We start from the raw sequence: 19,018 nt of genomic DNA on the forward strand, positions 1-19,018 counted from the left end.
AAAGGAACTAAAGACATTGTTAAAACAGTCATGTGACTGCAGTGGATCAACCTCAATGTTATGAAGAGACGAGAATACTTTCTGTGCGCAAAAACAAAACAAAAATAACCACTTTATTCAACAATCTCTTCTCTTCTGTGTCATTCTCATACGTCGTTTACGTCCAGCGTTTCCAGGTTCATCGTCAGAACACAGACTCATTATTGGCCGGCTCCTGCGTCAGCTGATCACACGCATGCGTCGTGCTGATCACATGATCTGCTTTGGCCAATACTGAGCCGATATTCAGACGTAAACACTGAAGCTTCATTGCGTCACCTGCGTAAGATAATGACAGGAGAGATTGTTGAATAAAGTCGTTATTTTTGTTTTGTTTTTGCGCACAGAAAGTATTCTCGTCTCTTCATAACATTGAGGTTGATCCACTGCAGTCACATGACTGTTTTAACAATGTCTTTAGTTCCTTTCTGGACCTTGAAAGTGTTGATTATATTGCTGTCTATGGATGGATTTCATCAAAAATATCTTAATTTGTGTTCTGAAGATGAATGAAGGTCTTACGGGTGTGAACGACACGAGGGAGAGTAATTCATTTCATTTTTGGGTGAACTAAGCCTAACTGGTGTATTTTCTTCATTTCATGAGGGATGAAGGACGGGAGAGATTTTAGTGCAGGGAAAGTAGAGCAGCTCCTGTCCTACAGATCAGCAGAACATACATGTAATTTACTGCATGTTTGAACATGCCTGTGTGTGTGTGTGTGTGTGTGTGTGTGTGCGTGTGCGCGTGTGTGTGTGTGTGAGTGTGTGTGTGTGTGTGTGTGTGTGCGTGTGCGTGTGCGTGTGCGCGTGTGCGTGTGCGTGTGTGCGTGTGCGTGTGCGCGTGCGCGTGTGCGTGTGCGCGTGCGCGTGCGCGTGCGTGCGTGTGCGCGTGCGCGTGCGCGTGCGTGTGTGCGTGCGTGTGCGTGTGTGTGTGTGTGTGTGTGTGTGCGCGTGTGCGCGTGTGCGCGTGTGTGTGTGTGTGTGTCCTGTAGGGATTCGCTCATCTCTGCTCCTGACGGTTCTCTGCAGGAACTCTCCTCGTCTCCGTGTGTTTTACAGAATGAAGTGTGTGTCTGTGCTTTGAGCTGTGATTGTGACGCATCACCTGCTGCGGTTCAGAGTGCATTGTGATGTTTACTGTAGTAACACACAGAGAAGCACCAGAAACACCTTTATGATTCTACAGGAAGAGATCTGAGAGCATCAGCTCATGACTTCCTCTTCAGATCTCGACTGTGGACCGAATGTTCAGTTCCTCGTGAAGCTGTTTGAGCGTCAGGAGTCTGACAGTCATTTCAGGATGTTTCATTTCCACTTCAGAGATCCACAACACAGTTTATATCTTCAGATGCACATCAGGGCTGATTCTGCTCAGATGACTTTCATTAATACATATTTAACTAACTTTGAAATATAAATATATATGAAAGCATATGAATCAGAGTTTCAAGATAAAAATGATGTGCTGATAAATTAAAGGTGCTCTAAGCGATCCTGGGTGGAGTAACTTCCTGTTGATGTTGAAGTGTTGTCAAACAAAACAGAGGCTAGCTAGACCCCCCCCATCCGTGCTTCATGAACGCGCATTTAAAATCATTCTTGTCGGTTATTGGCTGGTTATTATGTTTCGTGGCCCAGACTGCACCAGTTTGTTATTGTTGCCGTTTGTGGAGCTTGTGCGACTACAGAAACCGCGTTTATTACGGTGTGTTCAGGGCACAGGCAGCTAGCGGATAGTGAGGAGATGTTCGCTGTATGTGACAAAAAACGTGTGACATCACCTTTAATTAAGGGGTCAAAGATGATGAAACATTTTAAACCTCATACGCCCAATTATTAGAAATGTGCTCTCTTTATTCATGCTGGTATTGTTTATTTTGAAAACAAACCAAAAATGTTTGATGTGATGACCATCAAATAAAATTATTAAAATAGTGTCCTTACTCTTGAATAGTGGTGATATTCACATTTATATCTATACTTTATACTTTACTTGGTTATTTGTTTACTTATTTTGCTTATTCAGTGAATTTTGAATATTATTTCCTGGGGTATTTATTTTAATGCATTTATTTATGCATTTTTTATTACAGTTATGGATTTATTTATTTTTTGCATTTATTTATTTTAGTTTTATTTTATTTTTTTCCTTTATGCATTTAGTTTCATTAAAGTTTTGAGTGATGAAAGAGTCATTTATAATTTCACAGGTCAAATAAAGAACTGTTTAATGTAAGTGTGTTTATCAATAAAACAAACTTCACATTTCTGCGTTCAAACCTTGTTTTCAGAGAAAGAGAAGCAGGTGAAGAGTGGATCAGATGGAGAGGCAGCCAGCAGCTCTCAGTCCGAGAGTTCAGCCAGTCTGGGCAGCACGAGAGGAGGAGGTGAACACACACACACACACACACACACACACACACACACACGCACACGCACACGCACACACACACACGCACACACACACACACACACACACACACACACACACACACACACACACACACACACACACACACACGCACACGCACACGCACACAGACACACACACACTCACACACACACACACACACACACAGACTCACACACACACACACACACACACACAGACACACACACACACACACACTCACACACAGACACACACACACACACACACACACACACACACACAGACACACACACACACACACACACACACACACACACACACACACACACACACACACACACACACAGACACACACACACACACACACGCACACGCACACGCACACGCACACAGACACACACACACTCTCACACACACACACACACACACACACACACACACACACACACACACACACACACACACAGACACACACACACACACACACACACACACACACACACACACACACACACACACACACACACACACACACACACACACACACACAGACACACACACACACACACACACACACACACACACACACACACACACACACACACACACACACACACACAGACACACACACACACACAGACACACACACACACACACACACACACACACACACACACACACAGACACACACACACACACACACACACACACACACACACACACACACACACACACACAGACACACACACACACACAGACACACACACACACACACACACACACACACACACACACACACACACACACACACACACACACACACACACACACACACACACACACACACACACACACACTTGAGAATCAACAGGGCATTTTGTCAGTCGTTTGTGTGGTGCTCTGTAGCTCCGCCCACAGTGAGGTCTCATTGGTTAAAATGCCTCTCCACATGACTGAGTTTAATATCAGACGTGTTCTGGTCAGTATTCTCCGGTTCAGTGTGGACGGACACATGATGGTAATACCACAGTTCTGCTTCAGCCAATCGCTGATGCTGTTTAAGTTCTTCTTTGCTAATTAAGTTCATTCAGGGATTTTTGTCACAACATGCCCTCCTGATCTCCTCTGAGCCGTCCAGCAGGATTCGGATGATAATACCATGGCGTTCTTCCAAGATTCTCACAGTGAGAGCCCTGTTTGATCACCTGACACCATCACTGGACCATGATGCTCTCTGTTAGGGTGCCGAAGGTTTCAGGTTGCCGGTGAACGGACGAACCCTTGACGCTCGGTGATCCGTGAGACGGACGTGTGTGAGCCTGAATAAAGGACTGTGTGTTCCCAAATCCCATCAGATCCCGTCAGAAACGCGATTCTCTCAGCGGCTGATCTCTGCTCCTGGAATCTGAGACGGGACAGAGATGGACACGTTACAGGGTCATGTGATGTGCTTCTGTGAGGCGTGTCACAGCTCGACTCATTCTCTGCATGAACAGATGAGGAAATACTGTTCAGAGGAGCTGTGATTCACTGATTCACCGATTCACTGATTCACCGATTCACTGATTCACCAATTCACTGATTCACCAATTCACCGATTCACTGATTCACTTCATAAATCTGCCAACTTATGATTCATCAGCCGAACCGTCCTGAGAGATTTACAGCTTCAGTCAGAACTATCTGTCCGTCCGTCGTTCCATCCATTCTATCATTCTATCCATCCATCCGTCCATCCGTTCAATGTATCCATCTATCCATTGATTCATCTGTCATTCCATCCATCCATCGTTAATTTTTCCATCCAACCAAATAATGCTGAAAATTCATCTTTTCATAATAGTAATAAATTAGATTTTTAAAAATTCAAGATTTTATTAAACTAAAAAAAAACAATTGGAATATTTCACAATATTACAGTTTTTACTGTATTTTTATCAAATACATTTTTTATTGCATTTATTTTATTTTATATTTTTTTGCATTTACTTACTTTATATTTATTTTATTTTGATTTATTTATTGCATTTATTTATTTGTATTGTGTGTGTAGAGGTGGCCACTGGAGATCTACTGGACTTTGAGTGTGGAGTAAAAGATCATTCAGGAAAAGACGACACACACCCGATACAGAACCTCAGCACAGAGAACAACAACACTGTATGGGTAAGAGCACACACACACACACACACACACACTCACGCACACACACACACACACACACACACACACACACACACACACACACTCACACACACACACACACACTCACACACAGACACACACACTCACACACACACACACACACGCACGCACGCACGCACGCACTCTCACACACACACACACACACACGCACGCACGCACGCACGCACGCACGCACTCTCACACACACACACACACACACACACGCGCACACACACACGCGCACACACACACACGCACACACATATATCATACATGTTCCAGAATATCCAAAAGTCAAGCTACTTCACAAACTGATCTGAATAATTAAGTAAACTTAATTGAAATAAATTTTTAAGCTCTTTATTCATAATAGACATTCATAAACAGCAGTATTGACAAGAGAAAACCACTCACTGCTCTTAATTCATTAATTTATTCTTTATTTTAATTATTAAGCGCCAACAATGTTTAATTCGGTCTACATGCCAATGGTTTAATTTGATATTTATAAATTAATTTATATTAATATTTGACTTCTAAATAAAGGAGTGTGTTAGTTATGGCTGAAGTAACGAGAACTCTTTTGCAGGAGCTCGAGGATGGTCTAGATGAGGCTTTCTCAAGGTTAGTGACATTATATCTGGAATAATCTCTCGATCTCTCGACACTTTTACAGCATATCGTGATTTTAATGGAGCGCACTGTAAGTTCAGCACAGATGTGAGTACAGGACTGTTCCTGCCGCTCCATTATGTGACCACAGCGGTATCCGTGATGGACGTGTTCAGCTCTGAGAATAGTGTTTTTGGTTGATTTTACGTAATCCGGACTATTTTTACACTCCACTCACAGTTTCTGTGTTTCATAGAACAGAAAAAGACATCTTGAGTCGAGACGGAGGTGCAGAAACTGTTTCTCGACAGACTTTCACTGGCTGACGCCTCAATAAAGCTGTCAAAGTGCTGTATGATCCAGAATGAGCAATCATATTGCAGCCTTTCTCAGCCGCGTTTATGTGTGCATCAAATCTGATGATTGGGAATTATAATCAATCTAAGTCTCTAATGAAATCCAAAGTTTGAACATTTTTTGCTTAACCAATCTTTTTTTTATGGACGCTTGAACATGTGGCGTAACACAGAACAATCCGTCATTCTGCACCCTGTGCCCAGTTTGGGCTGGCCTTTCTCGGACATCTTCAAGAGGGCATTACATATAACAAGATGAGATGAAACACAGTCAAACGCAGTCTACAAACATCTGAATCTTGAACATTTTTAACTATAAAAATCATTTTTATGGGCCCTTGAACTGTGCATATGGCATTATAGAGAATGAGCCATATTGCAGTGTTTGCCCAGATCAGCGTGGTCGCTCTCGGACATGTTCAGGGTTGCGTTAAATCTGGCAATGGCGAATAGTACACAATCTAATCCTCTATCAAAATCCCAATTTTAAACCATTTTTACTGAACCAGCCTTTTTTTATGGACCCTTGAATTTGACATATGCTTTGATAATGCCATAATGTCTCTACACATTAAGCTCAGACAGGAGGATGTATTTAAAAATTGGAAAATCACAAATTTCAGCATAAATTTCAAAATATTAAGGAAAATTGGATCCCTTATAATATGAGCCTTTTATTGGGATAACAGGCCGGTTCCTGCTTGCCTACACACACAAACCATACTTACTAAATGATTAGGTCATGTTTTGAATGACTATTATTTGCATACTATGGCATCGTAATGACACTAATTAACAGTCATTTTATTCTGCAAACCAAACAACAGCTGTTTAACGATCAGTAATGACGGTCATTATTCATCCAGACACTCAGAGAGTGTTCCCGAGAGATTAGCCGACATGAGATGAGCTGTTTTACGGCAGCGGGGGTTCGGTCCATCTCCACTCGCCGCTGATTATTTGTCGTGTGTAGTAATTAAAAGCGCTGGCTTTTAATCAAACGCAGTACTTCGTTAATCACCGTTTAACATGCTTTCGCCCTGTAAGTGTGCGGAGAGACGCTCTAGATCTCTGAAACGCAAGAACTTTTCCAATCAAGCATCGAGTAAATCTCTGATTAAAGTGCTTTCCATCAAAACCAGAAGCTGTTTTAGCATTTTGTGATGATTTATCTTCCAAAACACAAAGGGCTGACATTTATTATTATGGTCATAATTGACCATTCTGTACATCACTGAATGCTTGATGTAAAAATCTAATTAAACGGCTTCATCTGACCAATAGCAGAATATAAATACATGAATAACATCTTTCTCACCATTTCAATCGCATATACAGTACGTCATAATAGGGAAGATAAGACTACCGCAGCTTCCTTTCATGCTGACTTTAAAAAAGGTTGATTAAAGCATCAGAATGTGGAAGTTGCATCACAGAGACGACAGCAGACGAGTCTGTTTCTCACACTCATGTTGTTTGTTCCCCTCAGCCGCAGTCTGGACAGTTTTGAGTCCAACACAGGTAAAGCGTCACTCACCTGAGCTGTCGTCCTCATCCGTCACGATCCACTCTCTCACATCACCCTCGACAGTGTAGTCCAGATCTCCCGTCTGTTCCTCCTCGTGCCGCAGAACCCTGTCCGTTCCACGCACCCGATCACCTGACGACAGGGTTCTTCGCCACGAGCTGTAGAAACATCATCTTCATATTTTCCTGCTTCATCTTGTGATCAGATGTGTGATTCTCGCCACTGCCTTGTCTCAGTCTGGGTAGACGCTGTCGTTCGCTCATTTACTATAGACACACTTTACTATACGAGTCATTCCACGAAACCGGTTCGATTTGGACTCGCACATTTTTAGATTTTTTTACCAAAATGTTTTACTTTCTGAACACGCCACAACATTAATGACATATTTAACTTCCAGAAGAACATATTTTCCCATCTCAGGCATCAAATCCCTATTATTATTATTGGTCATTATTTTAAGTTATGGACACTATGAAGGCTCTCTGAATATTATTATAAAATGTATTTGTGATAAAATCAACATTTTCCTGTTAATCAGATGACCCTCACACTAATTCAGTCATTGTGAATATTAATTGTGAAAAGTTAAATAAAATCTCACACTTTTGCTACTAAAGCCTGAAATGGACACTTTTTGTGACAGAAAATCATCATTTCTGATCAAAGGCTTCAGAATTTGACCTAAATCAGTTTTCTTATGATTGATCTGAACATTTCAGACAGAATTCAACTAACTTTAAATTACTTTTTCATAAACTTAACAAAATAATAATGATAAATATGTAGCTGTGACGGGGTTGAGATTTTTTGGCCGCTGCTCTAAATCTAGTGAATAAATGGAGATCACATGACATGCATGATATTACGAAATCATGAATAATGTTGATCATTTTCACAAGTAATAGTTTTCTATCTTTAATTGATGTAACGAGTCGTTAAGCTCGACAAACACAATTTCACAACATCATTTAGTTATAATTATTAAAGAAGGTGGTAACTTGCTCACAATGTTGTTCAGAAGACTTCTATGATGTCACTTCCTATTAATGATGTCACATAAGCATCAGTTCATTATGGTTTGTGTAACGGGGTCGAAGGGTTACTGAGGTACGAAGCTAAATCATGTGATTTTAATGAATGATCATGATCAAGCACAGATGGATATTTATGGGAATGGCAAATGGACTTTTTCCTCATTTTATTATTCATATCCCAAGAACACTTTCAGGGACGTGACAAAATAAGTGGTGTCGACTGAAAAAAACTAAATAATTTCTGATATAAAGATAAATGTATGTCATGTTTTTAAACATTATTAAAGGAGCTTTTAAAGCTATATTCTGGTGTCCCAATAGAGAAAACACACGGAAGAAGGTCAGAGGGACTCGAATCGCACCGGTTTGGTGGAATGACTGAAAACAGCTGTTCTAAACTCTAATAATATTTCATTGTTTTTCATTATTTTCATTGTAGACTTTAAACATTAAAATCACTCCTGCGGCGTCTGCCTGCGCTGAAGAGCGGTGTGTGTGTGAGTTTCTGTAGTGAGATCTTCCTCTGTTATCATCATTCAGGTCCTCAGAGGCTCATCCACAGAGATCTGTCTACATTCACAGCAGGAAAGAGCGAAAGAGGAATATTTTGTGTAGGGATGGGAATCATGTTTGCGATTCTGATTCCATCAGCGATTCCTGATGTTATGAAAGAATAATAATGATTTTCTACTTGAAGCACACTGTAAAAAAGAATTGTTGGTTTAACTTAAAGAAGTTACCTGGTTGCAATACAATGAAGACGATCAACAGAAACTCAAAATATGATGTTATCTGAACCACATTCATTATTTAAGTTAATTTGACAAAAGAAAAAATGTTATGATAACAAATCATGAAAATAATTTTTACAGTGTTCTTTCGAAACACTTGCCCTGTCCAAATACCCACGCTGGCGGTCTTGGGCACTCGAGAGCTCGTGCACGTGACAGGAAGTGAGTGCGCAAGACATGTCTTAAAAACGCCCGAGTGCCCTTAATGCAACTTATTGCTCACTTCAGAGCGTTATTCGAGGCTGAGCGTATCCCATCATGCATTATGTTCAGGAACTCACGTGCCCAGACATTGCGAGATGTTGAGGAAAACATTTGACTGAAAGTTAATTAATTATATTTTACATGTAATTTGGTAGTAAAATATAAAGTGTTGCACATTTTATTGATGCAAAGATGAGCTATTTAGTAAAACATTTGAAACTGCTTTTTATCACTTAAAGAAGCGCCACAATTTTAAAATGGTGTCTTCTGTTATATGGTGAACAGTGAAAGTGTTTTTAAAATGCAAAGTATTGAAAATAATAATAAAAGACTACGAGTGTGTCCCATCATCAGGTAATCAAAAGTACACACACTTGCAGAACATTTGAGACAAATACAGGAAATACGCCATGCAGCCGAAGTACACAAGAGTGTGGGTATTTGGACAGGGCAAGTGTTGTGAACGTGTGAATCTTTAACTACACAGACTGATTCAAACTGATTTGATTCTTTGATTCATTACAAAGAATCAGTTCCAGACGGTCACTCTGTGTGAACAACACATTAAACGACAGTTTGTCTATTTATTATATTCTTTTATTTCACAGTGCTAATTATTTTATTTAATCATAATTAAAAATAACAACAAGAACAGGTTTACGATTCCCAACCCTACATATGAAGCATTTGTGCTCACACCATTATTTATTTATGTACTTTTATAATATTTATTCATTTTTGAATTAGTTTTTATTTTTATATTTTTGATTTTGTTTCTAGTTTAAGGTTTTGTGATTTTGTAGTGTTTTGTCATTTGTATTCATTTATTGAAATATTTATTTAGCTTTAATTTATTTTGAGATTTATGTTTAGTAATTTTAGTACTTCAATTTAAACTTATTTTAATTTTTAGTTACCAAAGCAAGATTTCTAATTTTTATAATTTATTTATTTTTAAATTTAGTTCACCCAAAAATGAAAATAATGTCATTAATTCCTCTCCCTCATGTCGTTCCACACCCGTAAGACCTTCATTCATCTTCAGAACACAAATTAAGATATTTTTGATGAAATCCGATGGCTCAGTGAGGCCTGAGCAATGACATTTCCTCTCTCAAGATCCATTAATGTACTAAAAACATTTAAATCAGTTCATGTGAGTACAGTGGTTCAATATTAATATTATAAAGCCACCAGAATATTTTTGGACACAAAAGATTCATAACGCTCCGAAGCTTCCTGAAGCAGTGTTTTGAAATCGGCCATCACTATATAAGTCGTTATTTTGTTTTTTTGGCACACCAAAAATATTCTCGTGGCTTTATAATATTAATATTGAACCACTGTACTCACATGACCTGATTTAAATATGTTTTTAGTACATTAATGGATCTTGAGAGAGGAAATGTCATTGCTCAGGCCTCACTGAGCCATCGGATTTCATCAAAAATATCTTAATTTGTGTTCTGAAGATGAATGAAGGTCTTACGGGTGTGGAACGACATGAGGGAGAGTAATTAATGACAGAATTTTAATTTTTGGGTGAACTAACCCTTTAAATCCAGATCAGGAGAGTCCGTGTTGTCTCTACGGCTCCGATCACGATCTGATGTCTGATTCTCTCTCTCTCTCAGACTCGCTGAGTCTCGCTCGAACCCCCAGGTGCTGGACATTGGGGTAAACCCTCAGGACTACAACCCTGAAGAGTGCTTGTCGCCTAGCAACTGGGACAGAGCCGACGCCGAGGCTGCCGAGGACGCGTTCGGGTTCTGAGCGGATGAATCGAGCTCGCGGCGCCCTCTGCTGGCCGTCGCTGGTACTGCGTCACAAAACTGAATTCCACAAAAGCACAGACCAAAGCAATACAGTATAAACACCCTTTATTTTTATTTTTTTGCTTTCCCCCCATTTTATTTCAAGTACAATTATATTTTCTGTTACTTTTATTAATTTTTTTATGTATGTGTATAAGTATAAAATGTATGTATATGACAATAACTATTATTTGCTCATTTATTATTATTATTTTTACTGGATTTGATTGCTGAGGCTAGCTTTGCATACTAAAGAGTTAAATGTCATGTTTGAGGATTGTGTGGGATTGCTTTTTTAGGGTTTGTACATTTGAGTCATACGAAAACGAGATTAATGAAAGAACGTTACAGTATACATAATAAACAAAAAAAGAGAAGGCAGGGTATTTATATGAGACAATCTTATTTTTTTCTATTAAAATGTATTTTTGCACTCCTGCATCTGTTTCTAAAGCTCATGATTTAATTTCTGCTCATCATATGCCATGGTTATCTCATCCATTACAGTGTAAAGACTGTAATATCACGATATTATAAGGATTTTGATGAAAATCATGGAATTATCATCATGGTACTGTAAAAAAGAAAAGCAATGGATCTCCATGTAGTTTTGTAACATTACACATATTCCTCCGTACAGCAATACATTATATTCTCATGAAGTTCAACACTTGTGTCGAAATATAAAGATAAATAAGCAAAAACTGCTATATGTCACTGTGGATTTGATTGAAAGAAAATACAAGCGGTTGTTTTGTGGTTTGATCAGACTTCATAAGGGAAGTTTATAACCCTCAGTGTTAGTTTCTGTTTGCATTAATCATTTCATGTTCATCAATTAAAACTGTGATGAAACTGCTGTGTGTTGATGACTGTTTTGACACAATAACGCCCTCTAGTGGCGAGACTAATGCAGTGCGGTTATGATGTGTAATTAGAGTCCAAATAATAGTTTTTAATTAAATAATGGTTTCAGTTCCGTGAATATTAATGTTTATCAGTAGCTCAAATATGGTGTTTTCAGATTGTATTCAATAAAGCATCAATCACGTCAACTAATGTAATATCTTTTTTAAAATAATAGTTGTATCTGCACATGGGATGGAAGCATTTAAAATTTTTTAAAAAAGACAAAAAAACACCTTTAATTTTTCATCCAGCAATCGCACACTTACCAATGTCTGCCTTTCAGCCAATCGGACAACCGACCATAATTTTACGTAATTAATATTCATGAGCTCCACGTTTTCACCAGTAGGAGTCTTAAATCAGTTTATGGTATTTTTTATATATATATATATTAAACGGTTAATTGTGTTCGCTTACGTATATTCATATAATGTTTTGAATAATGTGAAGAAAGTTTAGTTTTTTAAAACAGAAATCACATGTTCTGGTTTCCAACCAATCACGAGACGAGGTTATAACTACCAGGTGCACCGCGCTTTGAGAGTTGATGATGGAAGAAACTCCGCGGCGGATTAATTAGCGCTTTAGAACTGAAGATCCTCGACAGGTAAAATCTCAAAGTTAATAATTCACTTTCAAGCGCGATTCGACGGGTTTATCGCGCTCACAGCTCGCGCGCGTCACACATGCACGCGCTGCTGATTTAATGGTGTTCAGAAAGATAATCAGTTTTTTTTTTTGTCAATAACTTCGATTATTTGATGTGTTTCTTTGTTTGCATAAGAAGGGAATATTAAATATGCATCAAAATGATGTTTGTTTTTGTGGACGAGTTTAAATTATACATGCAATCAAAATGGACATTTGTCTAATTTACTGGTAATTAACAGTATCGTTAGGTTACTTCTAAAATGTTTCAATACCGATTACAAAATACATGCTTTAAAAAGTAACTTGTAACGTATTTCATTAGATTGCCCAAGTTTTGTTACTTAATCTAAATACATTAGAATATTTTGGAATACTAATAAGTAAAAAAAAAATAAAAATAAATAAGATAATTGTGAGTTTTTAATCTACAAATTCTGACTTTTTTCCCTCAGAATTGTGATATAAAGTTGCAGTTGTGAGTTATAAACTCTAAATTTTTGAGAAAAAAATGTCAGAATTGAGATATAAACTCACAATTGTGAGAAAGTCAGAATTGCAAGTTTATATCACACAATTCTGACATAAAACACAATTGAGTTTAAATGTCTGAATTCCAAGAAAAGTCAGAATTGAGAAATGCGTCATTTTCCAGAAAAAAGTCAGAATTGAGATATAAACTCACAATTGTCAGAAAGTTGCACAATTCTGACATTATAAAAGAAAAAAGTCAGAATTGTGAGATGAAAAGGTCGCTATTATTATTTTTTACAATTACAAGGGACTCACAATTTTATCGTAAAACATGAAAAAAGTCGTGGATCGTCCAGTAATGACAGACTGATCAGAATTGCGAGAAAAGTCAGAAATGGGATATAAACTCGCAATTGTGAGAGTCAAAATTGCAAGTTTCTATCGCACAATTATAACATTATAAAAAAAAGTCGTATTTATTTATTTTATTTATTTATTTATGTATATTTATTAAATTTTTTTACAATTACAAGAGACTCACAACTTTATCGTAAAACATGAAAACAGTCGTGGATCGTCCAATAATGACACAGTTCAAAATCAGATTTGCAAAAAAAGTCAGAATTGTGAGATGAAAAAGTCGCATTTATTTATTTTATTTATCTATTTATATTTATTATATTTTTTTACAATTACAAGAGACTCACAACTTAAAGCATGAAAACAGTCGTGGATCGTCCAGTAATGACAGATTCAGATTCAAGGGTTTGTACATTTGTGAATGAGGCCATTTTTATAAATTCAGTCGTTATGTGAAATAGCTTATTCAGAACAGTACTAAATAAAACTAACATGCAATTTTTATGATCCTTCTTATTTTGTTAAAATTATTAAAATGCTGCATATGAGCAGAACTGTATCTTCAGCAGTCACAGATTACCTTAATGTTTAAATGACGTTAAATTTAATCACTTTAGTAATGTAAAATACCTTTCAGATGTCACTGTAATTCATTACCAGCCATTTAAAATGTGACTCACTTTGTGTTTGAACTCTTTCTCAGGTTCATGCCCTGTGCTTCGATAAAACGGAGCAGACACAACTTCTTCCTCTTTCAATTATTATTATAATAATATAACCATGTTTAATTCAGATTCCCCGTTCCACCTGAAGCCTCTGTCCGTGTACTCTCACATGGTGTGCAGCAGGCACGAGAAAAGCCCTCTTTATAATATCAAAGTTCATATCACCAATAATGAGTCGAGAGGACAGAAGAGGCGGCTCGACTCGTGCGTCGACGAGATCTGCGAGACCCCCCGGAAAAAACCCTGCATCACCAGATCATGTTCACAGGACCTTGGATATCACTCCTTGGACTTCCTGTCCGGAGTTCAGGGATCCACACCTCTGCAGCCATTACTAATATCAAAAGACGTCACACCGCCTCGGTCAAAGGTCAATCAATCGCTGACCCCGGTCGTGTCCACCCCTCTGTACAAAAGTACACCGCTCCGGATGGATCGAGACCGGGAGAGTCTTCCCTCCCCGATCCCGCTTCTGAAATGGGACAGAGAGGTTTTGTCTGCGGAGATAAAGTGTGGGTCCCTGAACTTCGACGCTTCTGCTCCTTCAGTGGGCTCTCAGGGAGCTGGGAAGGGTGAGGTCAGGGGCGTCTCGCACAATCTCATCCCAGTACACGAATCAGAGTCTCAGAGCGCCCCCCCGGAACCAGCTGTCCCGTTGGAAGAGGAAGGAGTTGTGTCGGTCAGTCAGCAGGCAGAACCTGAAGTGACCGACAGGCACGGAGAAAGCACCGGCGAGAGTTTCGAGAGCACGCTGCCTCTTCAGGTCCAGGTTTGAGTCGGTCCTCTTCTAGCATTGTCACTGTTTATACTGTCGTTTGCTTTTATTTCACTCAAGATGGAACATAAAAGAAGAACAGCCTTTTTCACTGACCGTTCATAAACGACAAAAACAAACTCTTAAAGGATTAGTTCAGCTCAGAGCTCAAATTTCCTGATAGTTTACTCTCCTCCATGTCATCCAAGATGTTCATGTCTTTCTTTCTTCAGAAGGTTTTTGAGGAAATCATTGCAGGATTTTTCTCCATATAGTGGACTTCACTGGGGTTCAACGGGTTGAAGGTCCAAATGTCAGTTTCAGTGCAGCTTCAAAGAGCTCTACATGATCCCAGACGAGGAATGAGTCTCATCTACAGAAACCATCAGACATTTTATAAAAAAATAAAAATTATTTACTTTTTAACCACAAATGCTCGTCTTGCACTGCTCTGTGATGCTCCACGCATGACGTAATCATGTTGGAAAGGTCACGGAGTAAGCGAATGTCAAAGACGAAGTCAAACGGCCTTTACAAAAAAAGGTAAACAACCTTTTTCAACAGCAGTACTACCGTGACCTTTCCGACATGATTAGGTTACGCGCATCGCAGAGCATTTGTGAAGCGACGAAAAGTAGCGCACAAAACGTTTTAAGGATGTCTTCAGTACCAGATGAAAAAGCCCATCCCTATTAGTCACTGTGAACTCCTGATGTTTGTGAAAGAGATGTTAGTCGTCAGTAATGTGTGCTCCGATGTCATTGTTAATCTGCTTTTTTAGGTGAAATCTAAAGTGGTGTTTCCAGACAACACGAAGACGGCCTGCAAACCGGTGGTGTCGTGTAGTGAAGAGGAGTGGGAGAGGAAGAAGAGGACGTACGTGGACTCGGTGACGAGACACATGAGGGAGCAGAGCGGAGCAGCAAACGGTATCACGCTTCACTCATATCTGTGTAGAAATAACAGAGCAAAACATGGACACTAAATGGTGTTTTAGCCGTTCTGTTTCCATCATCCCAGAGGCGGCGAGTTACTTGAATGGGTTTAAAGATCTAATTTCCTTTATATACGTAGCTTAACTTTAGCTTTTTACGTCTGGTGATTTAGGCTTCAGAATTCACAATAATCCACGTCCTTTTGAAGAATCCAGACGCTGAATTGGGTTTTCAGACAGATTTCTGAAGCCCTCCCACTGTCTGCCATTGGTTGGTGAAACGGATAGCCCCGCCCCCGCCCATGTTGATGTGTCGGCCTGACAAACGCATCATGTTTTGATAGTCACAGTGTTTGATAGTGATTTGAAGCACCGTTGATCAGTGTTGACGTCTGTGTTGGCAGGTGCGATCACTGAGCTCCATTCTCTGATGAACTCCGTGGCCAATCAGAAAACTGGAAGGAACGACCCACACTGGCAACACCCTTCAGATCTCACGCGCAGGTAAATGTCACGTCAGGAACGGGTTTCACCCCAAAATCAACACAAGTCATGTTTTGAAAATAGAAAATGCAGCCTGGAAGCCCAAACCGGCAAAGTTAAAAATCAATAAATGTAATAATAAGAAAATAAAGGAATAAATTACTTTTTATTTTAAATTGTTTAGTACAAATTTTTTTCTGTACTTGTTATACAGAACATAATTGTGTATATATTTTATTTATACATTTATTTTTAAACTCATTGACAATGGTTTGGATTGATATTTTTCAAGACAGTTAAAGGGTTAGTTCACCCAAAAATCATATTTCTGTCATGAATTACTCTCCCTCATGACGTTCACACCCGTAAGACCTTCATTCATCTTCAGAACACAAATTAAGGTATTTTTGATGAAATCTGAGAGACTCGTCCATAGACAGCAATATAATCAACACTTTCAAGGTCCAGAAAGGAACTAAAGACATCGTTAAAACAGTCATGTGACTGCAGTGGTTCAACCTTAATGTTATGAAGAGACGAGAATACTTTCTGTGCTCAAAAACAAAACAAAAATAACCACTTTATTCAACAATCTCTTCTCTTCTGTGTCATTCTCATACGTCGTTTACGTCCAGCGCTTCCAGGTTCATCGTCAGAACGCCGACTCATTATTGGCCAACTCCTGCATCACACATATGCATCGTGCTGATCACATGATCTGCTTCGGCCAATACTGAGCCGGCATTTGGACGTAAATATGGAAGCTTCACCGCATCACCTGCGTAAGATAATGACAGGAGAGATTGTTGAATAAAGTGGTTATTTTTGTTTTGTTTTTGCGCACAGAAAGTATTCTCGTCTCTTCATAACATTGAGGTTGAACCACTGCAGTCACATGACTGTTTTAACGATGTCTTTAGTTCCTTTCTGGACCTTGAAAGTGTTGATTATATTGCTGTCTATGGATGAGTCTCTCAGATTTCATCAAAAATATCTTAATTTGTGTTCTGAAGATTACAGTCTTACGGGTGTGGAACGGCGTGAGGGAGAGTAATTCATGACATTATTTTCATTTTTGGGTGAACTAACCCTTTAATGTGACTTGGTTTGAATATAAAGCATCACATGTTTAGTTTCTTGATTTAGTCTTTGTAACCAGATTTTTGATGATCATTTCTTGTGTAGTCTGGCTCACTTACAAACATGTTCTTGCACACTTAGACAGGAAGTGCCCAGCCTCAGTTTGTCTATTAACAGAGCTCCTCCACTAGAGGGAGACTTCAAACACCACATGATCCCGTCAGAGGCTGTTCTGTTTGAACAGAAGTCACATGACTGTAGTCAGAGCCAGATCTCACTGTGACAGGAGTGTAAATGCGGCTGTGATTGTGTGTGCAGTGGATTGTTCTGGTGTTTAACAACACATCTCCGCTGCTGATGATGACTCTGTGTGTTTGTAGGAATTTCCGTCAGTCGCGTCTCAAAGGTCCATCAGCGTCCCTCGACGAGTGGCAGAAACGAAACCTTCCTGCCTACCGACGCTTTGTTAACGTGCCGGACATTTTCCACAGAAGCCCAGTGCTGTGATTTATTTATGTGTTTGATTTTATTGTTATATATTTGTTGTTGTTTCATATCTTTGCTCTTTGTCATTGTTATGAAGGTGAGGATCATTGGTTCGTTGCTCACTGAAGTCTGATCTGCTTTTGTGTGTGTTTGTGGTTCACAGTGTGTGGTGTGTGTGTTTGTACTGGTGTTGGCCTGAATATCTTTATATATATATATATTGGTGTGTGTGTGTGAATTTGCATGATCTGTACTCTCGGTTGAGTTTAGTCCTCTACAATCAGCGCTTATTCACCTTGTCATTACAGCTAATATTTTAGTTTCAATATCTAATTTACTTCAGCTAAATATTTGATTCGTTTCCTTTTTTCCCCTTGTACAGTACCTTCAGTTTCATGGTTGTACATAATTCATTGTTTTGTCGAGCTTTTTTGTAACTAATCCATTTTTTAGCATTAAATGCAGATAAAGGACACAGAGATGAAAGATTTTATATTTTGTAAGCAGGAAAATGTCCGTCCTTAGAGAAACAATGATGTTCGACAGAGTTGTGATCTTTCGATTTGTTTTTGTTCATATGTTAAATTTGCTAGCTTAAAACGGTTTTATAACCTTTATACATTTAAATTAAAAAAAATAATAATACTGTATTTGTCTGTCTCTGATCATCCTGTTTCTTTCTCATATTGCTGCCCATTACAGACATGAGACTCGATCACATTCAACATTGTACATCACGCTGAAAACACTACGATTCAGAATCCTTTGACAAGACGACCTGGTGTCCATTTTAAACATCTGGTAAAAGTGCAATTAATACTTTGAGTTACAAAAACATTGTAACTTTAAATGACTGACACAAATCTGTCAACACTGGCGAATATAAATATCTAAATGCTTCTGACAGTCATTAAACAATGATTTGAGCGTTTAAATTTAATGTGATTTATGGTACTTTCATAACCAGCAATGACCTCTGGTTTGATATCAAACATTTATTGAATGTTCATTTTTAAAAATTCAAGTAGTCATGCACACTATTAAAGGCACAGGAAGTTATACAAATGAGTTATATTGCTCACTCTTTGTTGTGTTCTTTGTTGTTTGTTGGTTTGTATAAAAATAACAGTATTCTAAAGGAAGGAAAAAAATGGAAATAGATTTCAATTGTTCCCATTTGTTTTCAGTCTCCCTTTATAAACGATG

At 38.7% G+C, this 19,018-nt stretch overlaps 2 protein-coding genes across 5 annotated transcripts in view; both read left to right on the forward strand.

Moving 5' to 3' along the window:
- The window catches only part of ldlrap1b (low density lipoprotein receptor adaptor protein 1b), a 38,706-nt gene extending 26,707 nt beyond the window's left edge, over positions 1 to 11,999 (forward strand). The window contains exons 6-10 of one of the 3 annotated variants that reach the window (XR_010895174.1): positions 2,333 to 2,428; positions 4,487 to 4,599; positions 5,207 to 5,241; positions 7,075 to 8,647; positions 10,780 to 10,919. Coding sequence is in view for 1 of the 3 variants with exons in the window: in XM_067385564.1 (XP_067241665.1) it covers positions 2,333 to 2,428; positions 4,487 to 4,599; positions 5,207 to 5,241; positions 10,780 to 10,918 (383 nt within the window). In the remaining 2 variants the exon portion in view is untranslated. Of the gene's footprint in view, positions 1 to 2,332; positions 2,429 to 4,486; positions 4,600 to 5,206; positions 5,242 to 7,074; positions 8,648 to 10,779 lie in introns of all 3 variants that reach the window. The other 2 variants (XR_010895175.1, XM_067385564.1) reach the window with 2 other exon arrangements.
- Positions 12,000 to 12,422: 423 nt separating this feature from the next.
- On the forward strand, positions 12,423 to 18,759 carry LOC137019901 (uncharacterized). 2 transcript variants are annotated; one of them, XR_010895129.1, is made up of 6 exons: positions 12,423 to 12,475; positions 14,054 to 14,844; positions 15,611 to 15,758; positions 16,168 to 16,267; positions 17,707 to 17,909; positions 18,515 to 18,759. XR_010895129.1 is itself a non-coding variant. In XM_067385045.1 (5 exons), exons 2-5 carry the CDS (start codon positions 14,131 to 14,133, stop codon positions 17,831 to 17,833), a joined length of 1,089 nt encoding a protein of 362 aa, XP_067241146.1. In that variant the 5' UTR covers positions 12,423 to 12,475; positions 14,054 to 14,130; the 3' UTR covers positions 17,834 to 18,498. The 2 variants fall into 2 exon arrangements, 1 of the variants encoding a protein (XP_067241146.1); XM_067385045.1 differs by lacking the exon at positions 18,515 to 18,759 and having other exon boundaries at positions 17,707 to 18,498.
- Positions 18,760 to 19,018: the final 259 nt, after the last annotated feature.

Source organism: Chanodichthys erythropterus, chromosome 5 (assembly GCF_024489055.1).
Source record: "Chanodichthys erythropterus isolate Z2021 chromosome 5, ASM2448905v1, whole genome shotgun sequence".
Classification (NCBI taxonomy): domain Eukaryota; kingdom Metazoa; phylum Chordata; class Actinopteri; order Cypriniformes; family Xenocyprididae; genus Chanodichthys; species Chanodichthys erythropterus.

Coding starts and splice junctions, on each gene's coding strand:
- LOC137019901 (XM_067385045.1), top strand. CDS start 14,131: ATGTTTAATTCAGATTCCCCGTTCCACCTGAAGCCTCTGTCCGTGTAC. Junction 15,759..16,167: donor GCAGAGCGGAGCAGCAAACG/GTATCACGCTTC, acceptor CTGTGTTGGCAG/GTGCGATCACTGAGCTCCAT. Junction 16,268..17,706: donor CCTTCAGATCTCACGCGCAG/GTAAATGTCACG, acceptor GTGTGTTTGTAG/GAATTTCCGTCAGTCGCGTC.